The 18,982-nt window shown below is 41.6% G+C and overlaps 1 protein-coding gene across 2 annotated transcripts in view; it reads left to right on the top strand.

Moving 5' to 3' along the window:
• The window catches only part of BTAF1 (B-TFIID TATA-box binding protein associated factor 1), a 110,813-nt gene that overhangs the window by 4,630 nt on the left and 87,201 nt on the right, over positions 1 to 18,982 (top strand). For both annotated transcript variants that reach the window (XM_054034838.1, XM_054034837.1), the window contains exons 2-4: positions 10,487 to 10,610; positions 11,585 to 11,699; positions 15,455 to 15,601. In XM_054034838.1, coding sequence (XP_053890813.1) covers positions 10,487 to 10,610; positions 11,585 to 11,699; positions 15,455 to 15,601 — 386 coding nt within the window. The remainder of the gene's footprint in view (positions 1 to 10,486; positions 10,611 to 11,584; positions 11,700 to 15,454; positions 15,602 to 18,982) is intronic.

Raw genomic sequence — 18,982 nt, 5'->3', positions numbered from 1 at the left:
ATGCTGGTCCTGGCAAGCCTTTATGAGGTGTGAGGCTGTGTCATATAAGAGTTCCTAAGAATAGGTAACCTTGTTGTGAGCTCATAAACATCTAAAATTTCAAACTTAATATATCATTAACAATCTATCTCTATCTGTCCCTCTCAAGGTAACCCAAAACCTCCAGTAAAGGCCTGAAAAATCCATATGCTTGTAGAAACACTGTGTTGATGGGATTATCAGTTCTGGCAGAACATAAATTTACTTTAAAAAAAAAAAAAAATTCTAGCCTATGTGGTTGCAGAGAACCTTCCAAACAGTGAATGTATGCACTGCTGACTTTCCAAGTCTGCATGTAGTTTCATTGCTGCTGCTCTTCACTTTCCCAAGCAGCAACAGTAGTAGAGTGGAATTGACAGACTAGGGTCAGGTTGATTGCCATTTAAGAGCCTGTGAGTATTGGTGAAAGTTATATTGATGTGATTCTTATTAGTTTCATCAATACCCCAAGCTTTAAAATAACAATGAAACTGACCTGAGTCTTGTCAGTTCCACTCTTCTACTGCTTGGGAAAGTTAAACAGCAGTGTAGGCAGGCACTCTAGTACTAAAATCTTACTAACTGAGACTGCTAAAGTTGTGGAAGAACACTACTGCATGGCACTAGCCTCAGGCAGTTGGTAAAAGGATAGAGCAGTGGAAGTACCCCCCTTCCCCAATGTAGCAGCAAGGAGATGTGAAACTTCTCAGACACCTCATAGTCAAAGACTGATATGAAAGATGAAACTCTTGAACAGGATCCAAGGCTAGAACCCTGGTAGGAATTCCAGCAGCTGGAGCTGGGATTCTCACCAGGGTGTTGCCCATAGATGTTGCTGGTATATCTTTTGTATCGGTATCTGGCTACTAGGTGTTAATACATTTTTGAAGCCCTGGTCTAATCACTATTGTGCCATTTTGTTGCTTTTCTGTGTAATTTTTGCAACTTAATTGGTCATATATATGCTTCAGTTCTGAAGATGTGTTCTGAGATAGAAAGTGTATGTAAATGATGAAATTTGCATTGCATTTATAGTTCTAAGAAGGATCAGTTTTTCTTTGTCAGCTACATTGTGTATTGTAATAGATGGTAGCATTTTTGGGGTGTGTGAGTGTGTTTTGCATGTAAAGGAATCGCTTTATTTGTTTTAGAACTGGACATTGCTTATTAACACTGAAGAGGTTTCAGATTGCCAGAGTTATGAGCCAGGCAACTACTCTTCTTATATATCCCTCAAAACACTACTACAAAGCCTTAAAACAAGTAACTTACATTTCTCTTCAGTAGAGGTTTTGTGTGTTGGACAAGAAATACACTAAACTCTTTATACCTTCTGCTTTCCATTGTGAGATGTGTATCTGAAGTAATACTTCCTTCCTGTTTACTTTTGACTTCTTCTCACCCTCCAAAAGTCCCTCTCTTCATGTCTGTCTCTTTCTTTCCTTTCAAATTTAGGGCTTAATTCTGCAGCTCTTACCCATACAATAACTTCTTTTTAGAGGCCAGTAAAACTTCTTGTGAGTATGTCTTTGCAGGACTTGACCGTAAGGGCCTGTTTCATCTCTCATTCAGGCAAGGGGACAAATTATAGTCACTTAAATGGGAGCTGGCTCAGGTCCTAAAATAAGTTTCTTGAGGCAGGGACCTTGCCTGCTTATTTGATTGCAAAGCATCATGCTAGCTTGGGGATACACTTTGTATATACGTGTCTGCAATATACAAGTTATAGTTATACAAATATTTTAAATAAAGTTAAGGTTGTACAGCGGAATAGTAAAAAGTAAGGCTGCCTGTGCTTATGCATTACAGCAGTCTTTAATTGTTATCCTTTTTTTAACACATGATCCCTGTTTCATTACATAAAATTGATGACTTTGTGCCTGACATAGTTGTGTTAAACTGTTTGATAGACAGCAACAGAATATGTTCTGTTATGACACAATGTGCAAGCAATGAAGTGAGGAGGCTTGCCTTATTCCATACATTTCTATTTCTCTGTACAAATAGTCATTTATATTCCACAATCTCCCAACCTATGAAAAATGAAATTCCAAGCAGTTTCATGTCCATGTCTCAGGATTACATTGAATGTGCAGACATCAATTTTGTGTGAACTTTCTTTTGCTGACACTGGTATATTGGACCGTCATTTGTTTTTATCATCTAATATAATCTGATGTACATATGTTAAATAGGACTTCTTAAAACTCTTTAACTTGGCCATATCAAATTTTCACCAGGACATGAAAGGCACATTTATGGCCTCAGGACTGTATTCCTGCCAAACTTAAGTTTCTATCCCCTTCCTGCTTTTTAGTCCGTTTAAAAAAAAAAAAAAAAAAAAAAAAAAATGCTTTCTCCCCACTCCTTCTATACTTGAAAATGGCTCAATTTATTTGGGTGAAACTTAGAGGAAGAAAAAAAGCATACTAAATTTCAGCAGTGTTTTTAAGACATGAATAACAGCCGTGTAACATTAAATATAGGCACTGTAATCGGTTATTTCTAGGCAGCATGCATAGTGGATGTATTTGTCCCTCAATATTTTAAGTTTTTAAAAGGCAACTGCTAAACACTTACTCTAAAATATATTTATTACTTGCCACATGTGCTCAGCCACATATCCTGCTTTTTATTTTTTGCGGGAGGCCTGTGGATTCCTTTGGTTTTTGCTTGATACCCTTGTGTGACTACACATTTCTCTAAAATTATACCATTTTAGGAGCTTCTTAAGTTGCCATCTACTCCAAAAAGCAACAAAGAAGCACAGAAGGGGACGCATACAGTTCCAAAAACAAAGGATTTAAAGATTGTGGGCTTCTTTCCTCAGAATGTATTTATAGGGAGGAGGAAAAAAAAAAAAAAAAAAAGCAGAATGTGCGGAACCTTTATTTTATTAACACTTGAACATCCTCCTTTCTTATTGATACTTTTAAATAAGCCTTAAATCAGCGGTTGCAGAACAAATGGAGATACCTGACAAGTTCAGGGAAGTGAACAAGGACTTGACTTATAAAGTTAAATGCTTTACTGTGATATAACCAATGTAAGTGCAAACACATAAAGGGATCATGACTGTTACTCTACCATTGAAATGCAGATGTCTTTGGGGAAGAAGGTAGCAGCCACTACTGTTGCACAAACAATTGCTTAGGGATGTCAAATGAAGGAAATGATTAAATTGTGGGTGAATTAGGCAGATGGACTGTGATTACATTAAAATTAAGATATCTGTAGAGGGAGGTCAGTTCCATTATTTTTTTTATATATATATATATATATATATATATATATATATATATATATATATATATATATATATATATATATATATATATATATATATATATAAAATTCACTTTAGCATGTAATATTCTATTTTTTCAAAGCAGTTCAGAAATATCTTTGCTATTATTTCTATCTGTGTGACACTTAAGTTTAGTTCCCAAGCACTCCCTTTATCTCTATTGCCTGCACATACTCAAGGCTTCTTTTCTGAGAAAAACACAATATCCTCCTGTTCGGTTGAGAATTTCAGCTATAATCACAAGTGGTGATCTTGTTTCTGCATTGTATCTGTGCATTTAAACTGTGAGCTGTTTTGGGGGAGAGTCCTATTGTACATTTATGGTGCTGTTATAGATAGGAGGTTGCCTCTCTGTAGCTGAGGTTACAACCAGATTCCATTAGAAAGCTGTATTTCTAGTTCCACTACAGTGTTGGCTTGGAAAATTGGTTTGGCTTTACCATTGCCTGCTTTATTCTGAAGGCAAAAAAAATGTCTGCAGTTTCAAAAGAACTTTTCAAATTTCGGTTTGCATTGTAAATCATTGATTACTCTGATTTTAAATTTTTAGTAGCATCTAAGGGTATGTCTACACTACGGGATTAATCCGAATTTATATAATTCGGATTTGAGAAACAGGTTGTATAAAGTCGAAATGAGTGCGGCCACACTAGCACAGTAATTCGGTGGTGTGCGTCCAAGTACCGGGGCTAGCGTCGATTTCTGCACCGTTGCACTGTGGGTAGCAATTCCATAGCTATCCCATAGTTCCCGCAGTCTCCCGCGCCCATTGGGATTGTGGGTTAAGATCCCAGTGCCTGATGGGACAAAAAACATCGTCGCAGGTGGTTCTGGGTACAGCCTCACTTCCTCACTCCCTCCCTCCCTGCATGAAAGCAACGGACGGCAGACAGCCATTTTCGCGCCTTTTTTCCTGGGTGGGTGAACACTGCAGACTCCATACCACGGCAAGCATGGAGCCCGCTGAGGTCAAGACAGCACTCATGAATATTGCAAACACCTCGCACGTTCTCGTGGAGTTTATGCTCAGCCAGGACCAGAAAAACGAGGCGAGGAGGCAGCGGCGGCGGCAGCGCAGCGACAAGCATGATGAGGACATGGACACGGACACAGAATTCAGTGAAACCACAGGCCCCGGTGCTTTGGAGATCATGTTGTTAATGGGGCAGATTCTATCCATGGAACGCCGATTCTGGGCAAGGGAAACAAGCACAGACTGGTGGGACCGCATAGTGTTGCAGGTCTGGGACGATTCCCAGTGGCTGCGGAACTTTCGCATGCGTAAGGGCACTTTCATGGAACTTTGTGACTTGCTGTCTCCTGCCCTGAAATGCCAGAATACCAAGATGAGAGCAGCCCTCACAGTTGAGAAGCGCGTGGCGATAGCCCTGTGGAAGCTTGCAACGCCAGACAGCTACCGGTCAGTCGGGAATCAATTTGGAGTGGGCAAATCTACTGTGGGGGCTGCTGTGATGCAAGTAGCCAAAGCAATCACTCAGGTGCTGCTACGAAAGTTAGTGACTCTGGGAAATGTGCAGGCTATAGTGGATGGTTTTGCTGCAATGGGATTCCCTAACTGTGGTGGGGCAATAGACGGAACCCATATCCCTATCTTGGCACCGGAGCACCAAGCCACCGAGTACATAAACCGCAAGGGGTACTTTTCAATGGTGCTGCAAGCACTTGTGGATCACAAGGGACGTTTCACCAACATCAACGCGGGCTGGGCGGGAAGGGTTCATGACGCTCGCGTCTTCAGGAACACTACTCTGTTTAAAGGGCTGCAGCAAGGGACTTACTTTCCAGACCAGAAAATAACCGTTGGGGATGTTGAAATGCCCATAGTTATTCTTGGGGACCCAGCCTACCCCTTAATGCCATGGCTTATGAAGCCATACACAGGCAGCCTGGACAGGAGTCAGGAACTGTTTAACTACAGGCTAAGCAAGTGCAGAATGGTGGTAGAATGTGCATTTGGCCGTTTAAAAGGTCGCTGGAGATCATTATTGACTCGCTCTGACCTCAGCCAAAGAAATCTCCCCATTGTTATTTCTGCTTGCTGTGTGCTCCACAATCTCTGTGAAAGTAAGGGGGAGACCTTTATGGCGGGGTGGGAGGCTGAGGCAAATCGCCTGGCTGCTGATTACGCGCAGCCAGACACCAGGGCGATTAGAAGATCACACCATGAAGCGCTGTGCATCAGAGAAGCTTTGAAAACCAGTTTCATGGCTGGCCAGGCTACCGTGTGAAATATCTGTTTGTTTCTCCTTCATGAAAACCCTCCCCCTTTACTGACTGATTTTCTGTAAGGAACCCACTCTGCCCCTTCCCCCATCTTTCTTTCAAACCAAATAAAGTCACTATCATTTAAAAATCATTTATTCTTTATTAATAGATTAGAAAAAGAGGGAGGGAACCCGGGTGGTATTTGGGAGGAGGATTGCTGGGAAGGAAAAAGCCACAAAGAAAAGGTTAAAAAAATGACAGCCTTTTGCTTGGGCTGTCTACTGGGGTGGAATGGGAAGGTGTACGGAGCCTCCCCCCCCGCGTTCTTACACGTCTGGGTGAGGAGGATACGGAACATGGGGAGGGGGGAGGGTGGAACAGGGGCTGAAGCGGCAGTCTGTTTTCCAGCAGCCGTTCCTGAACCTCCACCAGACGCCGGAGCAGCCCCAGCGTTGCATCCTTCATCCTCTGGTCTTCCTGCCGCCATCTCTCCTCACGTTGGTCCCTCCTCTCCTCACGTTGGTCCCTCCTCTCCTCACGTTCACTGACTTCTTTCCTATACTTTGAAACTGTTTCCTTCCACTCATTCAGATGAGCTCTGTCACTCCTGCTGGATTGCATAATTTCAGAAAACATGTCCTCCCGCGTCGTCTTCTTACGACGCCTTATCTGTGATAACCTTCGGGATGGAGGAGGGAGGCTTGAGGAATTTGCAGCTGCTGTAGGGAGGGGAAAAAAGAGAGAATTGTTTTAAAAGCTACATTTTGCAGAACAATGCTTATACTCTTTCACGGTGACCAACACTGTTCACATTACATAGCACATGTGATTTCTGTGCAAGGTCGCATTTTGCCTCTTAATGCTGAGTGCCTGTGGCTTTGCTGCTAGAGATCACAGGTCTGGGCAACAGAATTCGGCTTGCATGCGGCCATGGTAAGCCATTGTTTTACAGCTTCTGCCCCCTCCTTTCCCACATACCAAGCATAGCCTGTAGAGTGCTGCAGAAGCCTGGCCAATCTCAGCCAGTTGGGGGGGGGGGGGGCAGTGGGGGGGGCTTGTCTGGGCCCCTTCAGGCAAGTAGAGTGCTGCGTTTTTTCTGTTAACATTCAGCAGCACCAGAAAACAAACTAACCCCCCCCCCCCCCCGCCATGAATTCTCTGGGATGATCACGGTACCCCTCCCCCCACCGCGTGGCTGGTATCAGGGAAGATCCCTGCAGGCACCAAACTACCCCCCCCCCCCCCGCCGCCGACCCCCCCCCCCCCTCGCCATGAATTCTCTGGGATGATCACGGTACCCTCCCCCCACCGCGTGGCTGGTAACAGGGAAGATCCCTGCTAGCCAAACGCGAAAAACTCAGGGCCAATTTCCCATCTGCGCTTGGCTAACTGCAGGGAAGGATTTATTTTCCGCCACAGGCAAACAGCCCAGTAGGAACGGCCACCTCTGTCCCCTTAATTAAGTTCCCGTATTTCAACCAGGTTACCAGGAGTGATATCACTCTCCTGAGGATTACACAACAAGATAAAGAACGGATGTTGCTTGAATGCCAGCAAACACCGGGACCATACGCTGCCAGGCTTTGTCAGGCAATGATACCAGATTACTTGCTGCAAGCATGGCGTGGTCAAGTGTCCTACCATGGAGGAGGGAATAAGGATGCACTGCCCAGAAACCTTCTGGCAAGGCTTTCGGAGTACCTCCAGGAGAGCTTCATGGAGATGTCCCTGGAGGATTTCCGCTCCATCCCCATACACGTTAACAGACTTTTCCAGTAGCTACAGACTTTTCCAGTAGCTGAACTGACCGCGAATGCAAAGTCAGGCAAAGTAATCATTAAAAACCGTTTGCTTTTAAAACAAGTTTTATATTTTAAAAGGTAAACTCACCTGAGGTCCCTTCCATGGGGTCAGAGTCTTGGGTACTGGCTTGGGAGGCTTGGGAGGGTACTTCAGTCAGGGTGATAAAAAGATCCTGGCTGTTGGGGAGAATGGAGTGCTGTGTGCTCTCTGCAAGCTCATCCTCCTCCTCCTCCTCTACCCCATCGGCAGAATCCTCAGGCGTCGAGACTATCCCCGACCCAGAATCCACGAACAAAGGTGGGGTAGTGGTGGCAGCCCCCCCTAGAATTGCATGCAGCTCGGCGTAGTAGCGGCATGTCCGCGGCTCTGACCCGGAGCGACCGTTTGCCTCCTTTGTTTTTTGATAGGCTTGTCTGAGCTCCTTGACCTTCACGCGGCACTGCTCAGAGTCCCTATTGTGGCCTCTCTCCATCATGCCCTTGGAAATTTTTTCAAAAGTTTTTGCATTTCGTCTTTTAGAACGAAGTTCTGCAAGCACTGAATCCTCTCCCCATACAGCGATCAGATCCAGTACCTCCCTCACGGTCCATGCTGGTGCTCTTTTTCGATTATCAGCCTGCATGGTTACCTGTGCTGATGAGGTATCTGTGGTCACCTGTGCTCTCCACGCTGGGCAAACAGGAAATGAAGTTCAAATGTTCGCGGGGCTTTTCCTGTCTACCTGGCCAGTGCATCCGAGTTCGGATTGCTGTCCAGAGCGGTCACAATGATGCACTGTGGGATAGCTCCCGGAGGCCAATACCATCGAATTGCGGCCACACTAACCCTAATTCGAATTGCTAAAATCGATTTTGGCGCTACTCCGCTCGTTGGGGTGGAGTACAGAAATCTATTTAAAGGGCCCTTTACATCGAATTAAATGGCGTCGTAGTGTGGACGGTTACAGGGTTAATTCGAATTAAAGCTGATAAATCCGAATTAAAGTCGTAGTGTAGACCAGGCCTCAGTTTTTGTCTGCCCATTAGCTCAGTAATGCCTCAGTGCTATCAAAGTAGAAAGCCAGATGTAATCAGAATAAGTTATTAACAAGTGTGGTGTCTAGCTTCAGGATCAGTCCTATACCCACTGATTTCAGCGGGAGTGGTGAGCTGAAATCTTCCTCCCATTGATGTCAATTGATTGGGGTGATGGGGGCGGGGGAGAGAGGTTTGCCATTGACTTAATTGGGAGGAGGATAATGGGGTTGGAGGAGGAAGAGAGAGAATGTTCCCCCTTTTTTTTTCTCCAAGCTGCAAAACTTTTTCTCTTAGACCAGGGGTCGGCAACCTTTCAGAAGTGGTGTGCCGAGTCTTCATTTATTCACTCTAATTTAAGGTTTCGCATGCCAGTAATATATTTTAATGTTTTTAGAAGGTCTCTTTCTATAAGTTTACAATATATAACTAAACTATTGTTGTATGTAAAATAAATAAGGTTTTAAAAATGTTTTAGAAGCTTCATTTAAAATTAAGTTAAAATGCAGAGCCCCCCGGACTGGTGACCAGGACCCAGGCAGCGTGAGTGCCACTGAAAATCAGCTCGCGGGCCGCCTTTGGCACGTGTGCCGCAGGTTGCCTACCCCTGTCCTAGATCTTCCCGGTGAAAGACTTGTGTTTTTGAAGCTGTGAGATTTCAGGGGTTTAGTTCTGGATGTATAGGTATAGGTGTTGCATAGAGGCAGTAGACTCTCCCTAGTCAGGATTGGAATTGGGCTTTAGAATTTTGGGGGATGGGCCATGATAGTGGTTTCTTGTGTGGTGATATGACACATTCTTGTTTTTTTTTTCCTGGAAGAGGAAGTAGTGTGACCAGGCTAAACATTCTTTGAGTTTTTGGAGAAAGGCTGGTAGCTGGAGGGACAGATTGAGTTAAATGACAGACTTTTTGAGTATGTGGAAGATTGGAGTTGTTTTGGATCCTCATCTTGACAAGCTAATGTAGGCGAGCTTCATATTTTATTGTAACGTATGATGAGTATTTTTAGTGATTTACTCATAGTAGTTCCTTCTGCCCCAAAAAACACCATTTATTATCTAGTCTGCATATCACCTCTGTAGTACAGACCATTGATTTTCACCCAGTAATTCCTGAATTATACTCAATGTCTAGATGAACTAAAGTATATCTTTTTAGAAAGGCTTCTAATCTTGATTTAAAGACTCTAAGTGGTGATGGAGTGTTTATCACATCCCTTGGCAAAGAGAGCCATTGATGTGCTCCACAATTAGAAAGAATTTTTATTCGTAAATCACAAACACTTCCATTCTTTAAAAAATACTGTAGGAAAGTTTCTTTATGAAACTACTTATTCTTATAAAGTCCAATCTTTTTGCCTTAAATGTTGCCATCATGATGCCTCAGCTAATAGTGAGGTAAAGTATTATACAGAAGACCTCATGTTTTACAGTACTTGTTGTGCTGTTAGTCCTTTGTTTGACAAAAGTACCTCAAAGATTCTATTGGTTTGGTGCTTACACATCTGGCTACTCAGCTAGGGGAAGAATGAGAATTGATGACAAAACTGGCATCCAAAAGAAAGGCAGAACTTGACATAATGGATTATAAATCTGCATATCAAGCAAAAATTTTAATGTCGAATATTAGGGTTATTTCTATTGGAGTCTTGTCCAAATGCACTTGTGTAATAGCACTTCTCCATATCACTGTTGGGATATAAAGTGTTACTGAAGTTCAAAGATATTTCTATCCTGAAACAGAGAATTTCCATTCTGTTCTGAGATGAGCAACTAGTTGATCATGATTATAACTTTGTGAATTCCCTTTTAATTCTCTGCAGGTTTATAAAAAGAAGTGGATAAACTGTAACTTTTATAATGAAAGATTTTTTTACTCCATTTTGGATTTGATCAATGTTCTGGTTTATTCTCAATTAGAAATTCTTTCAGAATGAGTAAACTTTTATTACTAAAAACCATAATTGCAGATCTATTGATCTATATCTTGTCAGTCCCCAAGCAACCAACTCCCCACAAATTGTCAGGTATGGAGGAAGGTTTGATGGGATTATGTTAATGGTGTTAGCCAATCAAATTCTGCAAGTATAATCATTCAGCATTTTTTTCATCTGTGTAGGCTTGATCGTCTCTTCATTTTACTGGACACTGGTACCACACCTGTAACAAGAAAAGCAGCTGCACAGCAACTTGGGGAGGTGGTGAAACTCCATCCCCATGAACTGAATAATCTCTTATCTAAAGTAAGCATTTGTTTCTTAATGTAACATCAAAGCCTTGGCAAATAGAGAATTGAAATGAGAATAAAACTAGATTTTTTTTTTTTTTTGATACTACAAGGAAGCCTTATTTGGCAGTCTCCTATTTTTAGGAGACCACCTAAAAGAATCCCCTAAATATATTGAATACTATTCTGCTTCACTTTTAATTAGAAGACCACTTCCTTTAAGCAGCTAATTTATCAGCCTTTGGGATGGTCACTTAAGACTGGTTTCACTATGTATTCTAGATATGATTAATTCCTAATTTGTTCAACATGCGCTGTAATCTGGAAAGAGAAATTTAACTCTTTTCAGTTTCCCGCTGTTGCCTCATTAGTTCAAAACTTCGTTGAGCTATGTGTTGCAGGGTTAAAAGTGATTAGTAGCAGGGTGGTGACTAGATGATTTTAAAGGACTGGAAATGAAATTGAGATTTTCATTACTTCTAGATTTTAATCTGGCCAAATCCAGTTTAAAAACAAAACAGAACCACCAAAAGTAATATTTGACAGACAGCAGTGGCGACAGAATGATCTCATCTCTGTTCTTATTGAATAGGTATTTATACCACAATTGATGCTATCATCCGAGTGGGCAGAGTCATGAATATGATGCCACTTTTACCAAAAGAGAGTGCTCTGAGAAAATAGTCTAGATTTTAAAAAGAAGTAAGTTGAATTAGAATGATAGGACACAAAACTTTGTGTTTGAGTTTGTTGTATCAGATTATTAATGGTGTTTCTTGTTGAGCAGCATGAATGCTATTGATAATAAAGCAATGTGTATTCTCACTGGTTCTTCCATGTCCCAGCTGTCTTTTAAGTGGAGCTTTTTGACCTATTGCATTTAAAATGTTCTTGTACAGCACCCAGAGCACTGGATGGCTGCTGTACTCATGAAATTAAAATTTATTTAAAGGTTTAGATAACAATTCATTTTCAAATCTTTTTTTAAAGGTGTTAATATACTTAAGAAGTACGAATTGGGATACTCGCATTGCTGCTGGCCAGGCTGTTGAAGCAATAGTGAAAAATGTACCCGAGTGGAAGCCAACTCCAAGACCAAAACAAGGTGCTTTTAAGTGAACTATGTACAGTTGATAATCACTCTAATGTACGCTTAATCTAGTATAAAACTTGTCAGACAATCTTTCCCAATCTGCTTTACAAGCCCAATCCGCACTCTGCATAGGTAGAATCCATACTCAACCTCTTAATGGGGTTTGGCTTTATTAACAAAGCATACAACATAAGGTTCCACCAAATCTTCTAGACCCCCAGAAAACACCCTCCCTTCTCTTTTATAAAACAGGTGGGATAATAAAGCGCCTACCTTAGTGAAAAAGAAGGATTAATGGAATTCTGAAAGCTTTACTGTCAGAGTTGGGTGTTTTGAAGCCTATTGCAAACACTTCCCCCTCTGCCTCCCCACTTTGCCCTCTTACACCACTGAACATGTCTGCCTACTAGAAGATGGAGTCATGTGATATTATTGTGTTGCTTTGCCCAGATATTTCCTGAACATCTCCAGTTATTTTTCTATAAAAGCCCTGTAAGGCTAAAACTACTAAGAACAAGGTCTGTATGTACTGTGTCTCTAATTTTGGAGTTAGTGAAGCCATTTGATCCTACTGATGTTTGGTGGCCCAGTGTATGTTGCTGTATTATCCTGGTTCTGTTACCTGAATGCTAAATAAAATTATTGGACAAGTCAGTTCTCCCTTCTGTCTTTTAGGTATGTACACACAAAACGCTTGTGCTTTTGTAAAAGTGAAGAAAATAGGCTGTACTAATTTTGATTTGGGTACATCAACTTCCTAATAAAGCACATTAGGCTGTAAAGAGCAAGATTTTGTATATTTCAATTAGGGAAGCAAATAATTGGTCTACCTTTTTAGACCTTGGGTAGGTCCACATTTATGTTTGAAGTACATAAATCCTGATATGCTCACAGATTACACTGGTCTACAATTTTTGAGAAGTCGTCTACTTCAGAGCTAAAATGTGCTATTTATTATGTATTTTGATGTGCTGAATTCAAATATGACAATTAAAACAACTGGCTACTGTTTCTAAGATCTTTAAGTTTTTGCATTTTATGTCTATGTATATTGTGTAAATAGTAGAGTTTTAATCATAAATTGTAAACCTAGGTCTTTTCATGTGTTTATGGGTGCTTTACATAATAATATTTCACCTGTCCTGTTTATGTAACACTTTAAAAATCAGCGAAAGGGGGTTATAAATAAAATTTATTATGAAACAAAAGGCAAAAAACTATTATGTACATAGTTTAGTCCTATTCAGTGTCTACTTGGCGCTTCTTGGCTTGTCTCTCGTATTCATTAAATGGAGCATCTCTTGTCACTGTCCAGCAATAGTCTGCAAGCATTGATGGGCTCCATTTGCCCTGATAGCGTTTCTCCATTGTTGCAATGTCCTGGTGAAATCGCGCACCGTGCTCGTCGCTCACTGCTCCGCAGTTCGGTGGAAAAAAATCTAGATGAGAGTACAAAAAATGTCTCTTTAGTGACATGTTGCAACCAAGGCTTTTGTATGCCTTGAGGAGGTTTTCCACCAACAACCTGTAGTTGTCTGCCTTGTTTCCGAGAAAATTTATTGCCACTAACTGGAAGGCTTTCCATGTCATCTTTTCCTTGCCACGCAGTGCATGGTCAAATGCATCATCTCGAAGAAGTTCACGAATCTGAGGACCAACAAAGACATCTTCCTTTATCTTAGCTTCACTTAACCTTGGAAATTTTCCACGGAGGTACTTGAAAGCTGCTTGTGTTTTGTCAATGGCCTTGACAAAGTTCTTCATCCGACCCAGCTTGATGTGTAAGGGTGGTAACAAAATCTTCCTTGATTCAACAAGTGGTGGATGCTGAACACTTTTCCTCCCAGGCTCCAATGACTGTCGGAGTGGCCAATCTTTCTTGATGTAGTGGAAATCTCTTGCACAACTATCCCATTCACAGAGAAAACAGCAGTACTTTGTGTATCCAGTGTGCAGACCAAGCAAGAGAGCAACAACCTTCAAATCGCCACAAAGCTGCCACTGATGTTGGTCCTAGTTAATGCACCTCAAAAGTTGTTTCATGTTGTCATAGGTTTCCTTCATATGGACTGCATGACCAACTGGAATTGATGGCAAAACATTGCCATTATGCAGTAAAACAGCTTTAGGACTCGTCTTCGATGAATCAATGAATAGTCTCCACTCATCTGGATCGTGAACGATGTTGAGGGCTGCCATCACACCATGGATGTTGTTGCAGGCTACAAGATCACCTTCCATGAAGAAGAATGGGACAAGATCCTTTTGACGGTCACGGAACATGGAAACCCTAACATCACCTGCCAGGAGATTCCACTGCTGTAGTCTGGAGCCCAACAGCTCTGCCTTACTCTTGGGTAGTTCCAAATCCCTGACAAGGTCATTCAGTTCACCTTGTGTTATGAGGTGTGGTTCAGAGGAGGAGGATGGGAGAAAATGTGGGTCCTGTGACATTGATGGTTCAGGACCAGAAGTTTCATCCTCTTCCTCTTCCTCGTCTGACTCAAGTGAGAATGATTCTGGTGCATCAGGAACCGGCAGCCCTTCTCTGTGGGGTACCGGGCGTATAGCTGATGGAATGTTTGGATAATGCACAGTCCACTTTTTCTTCTTTGACACACCTTTCCCAACTGGAGGCACCATGCAGAAGTAACAATTGCTGGTATGATCTGTTGGCTCTCTCCAAATCATTGGCACTGCAAAAGGCATAGATTTCCTTTTCCTGTTCAACCACTGGCGAAGATTTGTTGCACAAGTGTTGCAGCATATGTGTGGGGCCCACCTCTTGTCCTGATCTCCAATTTTGCAGCCAAAATAAAGGTGATAACCACTGTGGTTAAGAGAGCCTATACTGCGCTTTTGTGATGCAAAAGTCACTTCACCACAAACATAGCAGAAGTTATCTGCACTGTTCACACAAGTACAAGGCATCTCTGCTTACTTTGGCTAAACAGAAATGTGTCCCTTTGCAAAATCAAACACTGACAAATAAGAGAGCACAACACTGTATGATTTCTAGAGCTGATATAGGGCAATTTTTTCAGCAGAGTGATGTAAGCTTCGTTATGATTGCATCATCCATGACTTCTAGGAATAACATGATGCAATTAATATCATGTATGACGCAATACCAGCTTCAGATTGCATCATTCATTGTTTTTTGCTTAAAAAGCAAGTACTGTCCAAACCCAGTCATAGATTTATTCATAGATCCAGTCAAAGATGTATTTTAGTCTTTAATGTACTTTAGTCTTTAGGTTTAAATTGAGATCCCTTCCCTTTTATAACTCACTCATCCTCCACCGTTCCCAAGTCAAGGGTCGTATATACTGACCCAATAGCATATCTTGAAAACTAGAGCCAATCAACAATTTTAAGCATCATTTTCATTCTCAGTGACCCAGAATTAGTAAAGTTTGACTACATTTATTTCAGAAGTATTTTGGCTGTAGAGCAGTGTTATCAGTCCCGTAAGCCTGCAAATCAGTTTGTGTACAAAGTAGGCATGTAAATGCACAGCTACCTAAGATCTGAAAATCAAGCATAAGCATCTTCATCAAGGCAACATATCTAGACAGATATTTTTATTGACTCAGATGGATTGTGGTATGTAGATTCTTCCCTCCATGAGGCCTTTAAACTCGCAAATTAAAATGCATGCATTTCTTAGTTTTCTGAGAAACTCTTCCTTCTTTCCCCCTGCTTCTCAAGTGAAAGAGCATTGGTATTGACTGTTTCTGTAAGTTGTATTTTTAATTTCTATCTAGAATCTGATTCAGAAAATCCTATGGACGATTCATGTGCCAGTGATCGGCTGCGTTTTGATAGATTTGATATCTGTCGACTGTTAAAACATGGAGCATCTCTTCTTGGATCTGCTGGTGCAGAGTTTGAGGTCCAAGATGACAAATCAGGTATGTGTTCTGTTTGATTTATATCTGTATATAGATGGATTTCCCAGTTATCGTGTGTGTGTGTGTACACCATATTGTAGGTTGTGACAATTGAGGATCTTCCATACTGCTAGGAAGTAGGTGTGGGAAACTTGCTAAATCATAACTGTCTTTCGGTTTGAATTCTCTCTGTAGGGTAGAGGAATGAATTATTACTACACGGCTCTGCTTGGAAAAATAGTTTTTGCACTAAAGTAGTGGGATTGATTTTAGTCATTGTCCCAGCAGAGCTATGATAAATGCAGGGGAAAAAATGAAATAAGGTTTTGCAGTTGAGTTCAAAGGGAAGATGACTGACAGGAGAAGAAAAAACTAAGGTTTCTACAGCAACAATAATTCAGCCACATTGTGCATGTACAGGCTTTCTATTTTTAGCCTAAGTCTATTGTAATATCTTTGCATTTCCTGTATGTGTTGTAAGTACTTGCTTTTCCTGCCTTTTTATAAAATCATGATTTGGACAGCTCAGCCTTAATGTTGGCTAGCATAGTTTGGGGGTTCTCAAATGTTTTCATAGGGTTGACTGCATTTTAACAGAACTTGTGAATGAGGTCTTGCAGACCTCTCATGTAATATTCCTATGACAACCACAGCATTTGATTGCATGGAAAAACAATATCAGGAAAGCTCTGTTTTAGTTTTGTTAGTGAAGAATAGGAGCAGGAAATAACTGAGAGGAGCCAGCACCATATGACTAGCCAGCTGTCCAGCAAGTTCTCCGTGGACTTTCATGATCCAGAGACTGGTGGTGGTAGTAAACATGTTATGGTAGTATCCAAAGGCACCAATTGGGATTGAGGCCCTATTGTGCTAGTTGTTATGCAGATAAGAGACAATCCTTGCCCCAGACAGCTTCAGTCTAAATGGCACAAAACAGACAAATTAGGAGATAGGGATTTAACGTCTGAGAAAATGAATACATTGAAGAAACAGTTCTGCTTTGCTAGGTTCATGTGACTTTTTTGGGGGGTTCTTCTTTAAATTGGAGGTAGTAGTAGGATGAGGAATGGGGAAGTTAATAAGAGTAAGGGGAAAGAGGCCAGTTACTACTCATTCCTTGCCTGACCATGGTCTGCATCTTGGGTTTGGTAGGCATCATAAAAGAAGTGAGTCTTGAGGAGGGATTTGAAGGAGGATAGGGTAGTGGCTGCACATATTAGCGAGTTTTTCTTGAGTATTAGGGATGGCATAAGCATACATGATGCTTAAGGAAGGAAGCTGACTGGTGCACAAAAAAAGCTGGGAGTTGACAGAGTGAAGCTGGGAGTTGGTGTCATGATACATTACTAGATCAGCTAGGCAGGGAAAGGCAATGTTGTGAATACTTTCTCCATTAAAACAGACTTTTTTCTTTACCTTTGAAAACAAAGGACAGAACTAATGGAGGGACTCTAAGGGTATTTCTACACAGCAAAGAAAAACCCACCGTTAGCACTGTGCCAGCAAAGTTGGGCTTGCAGGACTGCTTAATTGCTGTGTAAACTCCTAGGCTTTCCGACCTTGCAGGGTCCTAGAGGCTGGGCTCCAACCTGAGCCCGGAAGTCTACACAACAATGAAACAGCCCTGCAGCCCAAGCCACATGAGCCCAAATTGGCTGGCATGAGCCAGCTGCAAGTGTCTAGTTGCTGTGTAGACATGCCCTAAGAGGACTAATGTCATCAGAGCAATGAGCCAGGAAGGTGATATTGGCGGCAGCAGCATTTTGAATTGACTTGAGAGGAGCAAGGTTTTAGTAATCAATGACAGAATAGAAGATAATAAAGATGCAAATGTTGAGGGCTTAAACAGAGTACTAGCTATGTGGAACAAGAGGAAAAGTCAGACTTCAGAGAGATTGTATAGGAAGAAGGGATGACATTTAGACATGGCCTGAATATTCGGGTCTATAGATGTGGCTGAGTCAAAGATTTTTATGCAGGTTATCGCACTGGATGTCTGGGAGCATGGTGTTGTCCACAGTGAAAGAAAGAAACAGTTGGGGTGTGTTAGAGCAGTGGTTCTCAAAGCTGGTCCGCTGCTTGTTCAGGGAAAACCCCTGGCAGGCCAGGCTGATTTGTTTACCTGCCGTGTCCGCAGGTTTGGCCGATCGCGGCTCTCATTGGCCGCGGTTCGCCGCTCCAGGCCAATGGGGGCTGCAGGAAGGGCGGCCAGCACATCCCTCGGCCTGCACCGCTTCTCGCAGCCCCCATTGGCCTGGAGTGGCGAACTGCAGCCAGTGGGAGCCGCGATTGGCCAAACCTGCAGATGCGGCAGGTAAACAAACCAGCCTGGCCTGCCAGGGGTTTTCCCTGAACAAGCGGTGGGCTGGCATTGAGAACTACTATGTTAGAGGACATGAAGAGCTCAGCTTTGGCCTTTGTGAATTTGAGAGAACTGGATATCCACAAATAGGTGTTAGGAAGATAGGCAAAGATACTGGATTAGATGGAAGGAGGGTGGAGTGCTCATTGGTAGAAAGGCAATGAACCTGTGCACTTATGTGGGTGAGATCTATAGGAAAAATGAATTTTTATAGTTTGTGATGTTAGTTAAGTGGTATTAATTAGGCTTTGAAGTTCATGCCCAATGCTGATCAATAAGGTAACAGTGACCCTTCTACATTAACTACAGTTTCACATAAGTATTAGAAAATAGGGTGCAGGCGATTTATAAAGGATTCATTTATTTATTTATTAACATTCTTTCTTGTAATATTTAGTACCAGCAAAAGGAATTGTGGTAAAACTTTCCAAACTTTTGGGTGTCTAAAGTTAGATGACATAGTAGATTGTAGATGCCTAACTTTAGTCACCAAAGTTTGGAAACTTCTGGTAAATTGCTTCCTGTCTCTACTTAACAGGTAGATTCTCAGAATTTATCAGTTACATAGCATCTATATTTTTGGTTTTAAGTGTGTATGTTGTAAAACTTTTACTGCTTTAGCTAATACATTTAAATTGCAAAAAAAGTTATTCTGCATACTAATGTTCCTCAGAACCAGAAATCACACAATTTATTTTCTCAGAGTCAAGTTTCCTTTATGGGTGCTGCATGATGGGTGTCACGTAATGTTGTTGGTCCTTGTTACATTAACATTAAATACATTAAGCGTAGTACTCAACAGAGTAATTGCTTCTATCTTAAGCTTAAATCTTTATACAAAAGGCACTTTTGTTTACTTCCAGAAATCAATTAGAATGTGAAATCAATATTTTTGCTGCTTTTGCAATTTGCTATCTGGAGTAGCAAATGACCTTTTAGTCTCCTTGAGTTCCTGTTAGTAAACAAAATACCCTTTATGAAATAAAGTCTTCTAATTTGGTAAGTAAGGATGTATAACTGTTTCAAAACTGTAGAGACAC

The sequence above is a fragment of the Malaclemys terrapin genome, chromosome 7 (assembly GCF_027887155.1).
Source record: "Malaclemys terrapin pileata isolate rMalTer1 chromosome 7, rMalTer1.hap1, whole genome shotgun sequence".
Lineage (NCBI taxonomy): Eukaryota > Metazoa > Chordata > Testudines > Emydidae > Malaclemys > Malaclemys terrapin.
Note: the sequence above shows the minus strand (reverse complement) of the source record. Positions and strands in the feature narration are given on the sequence as shown.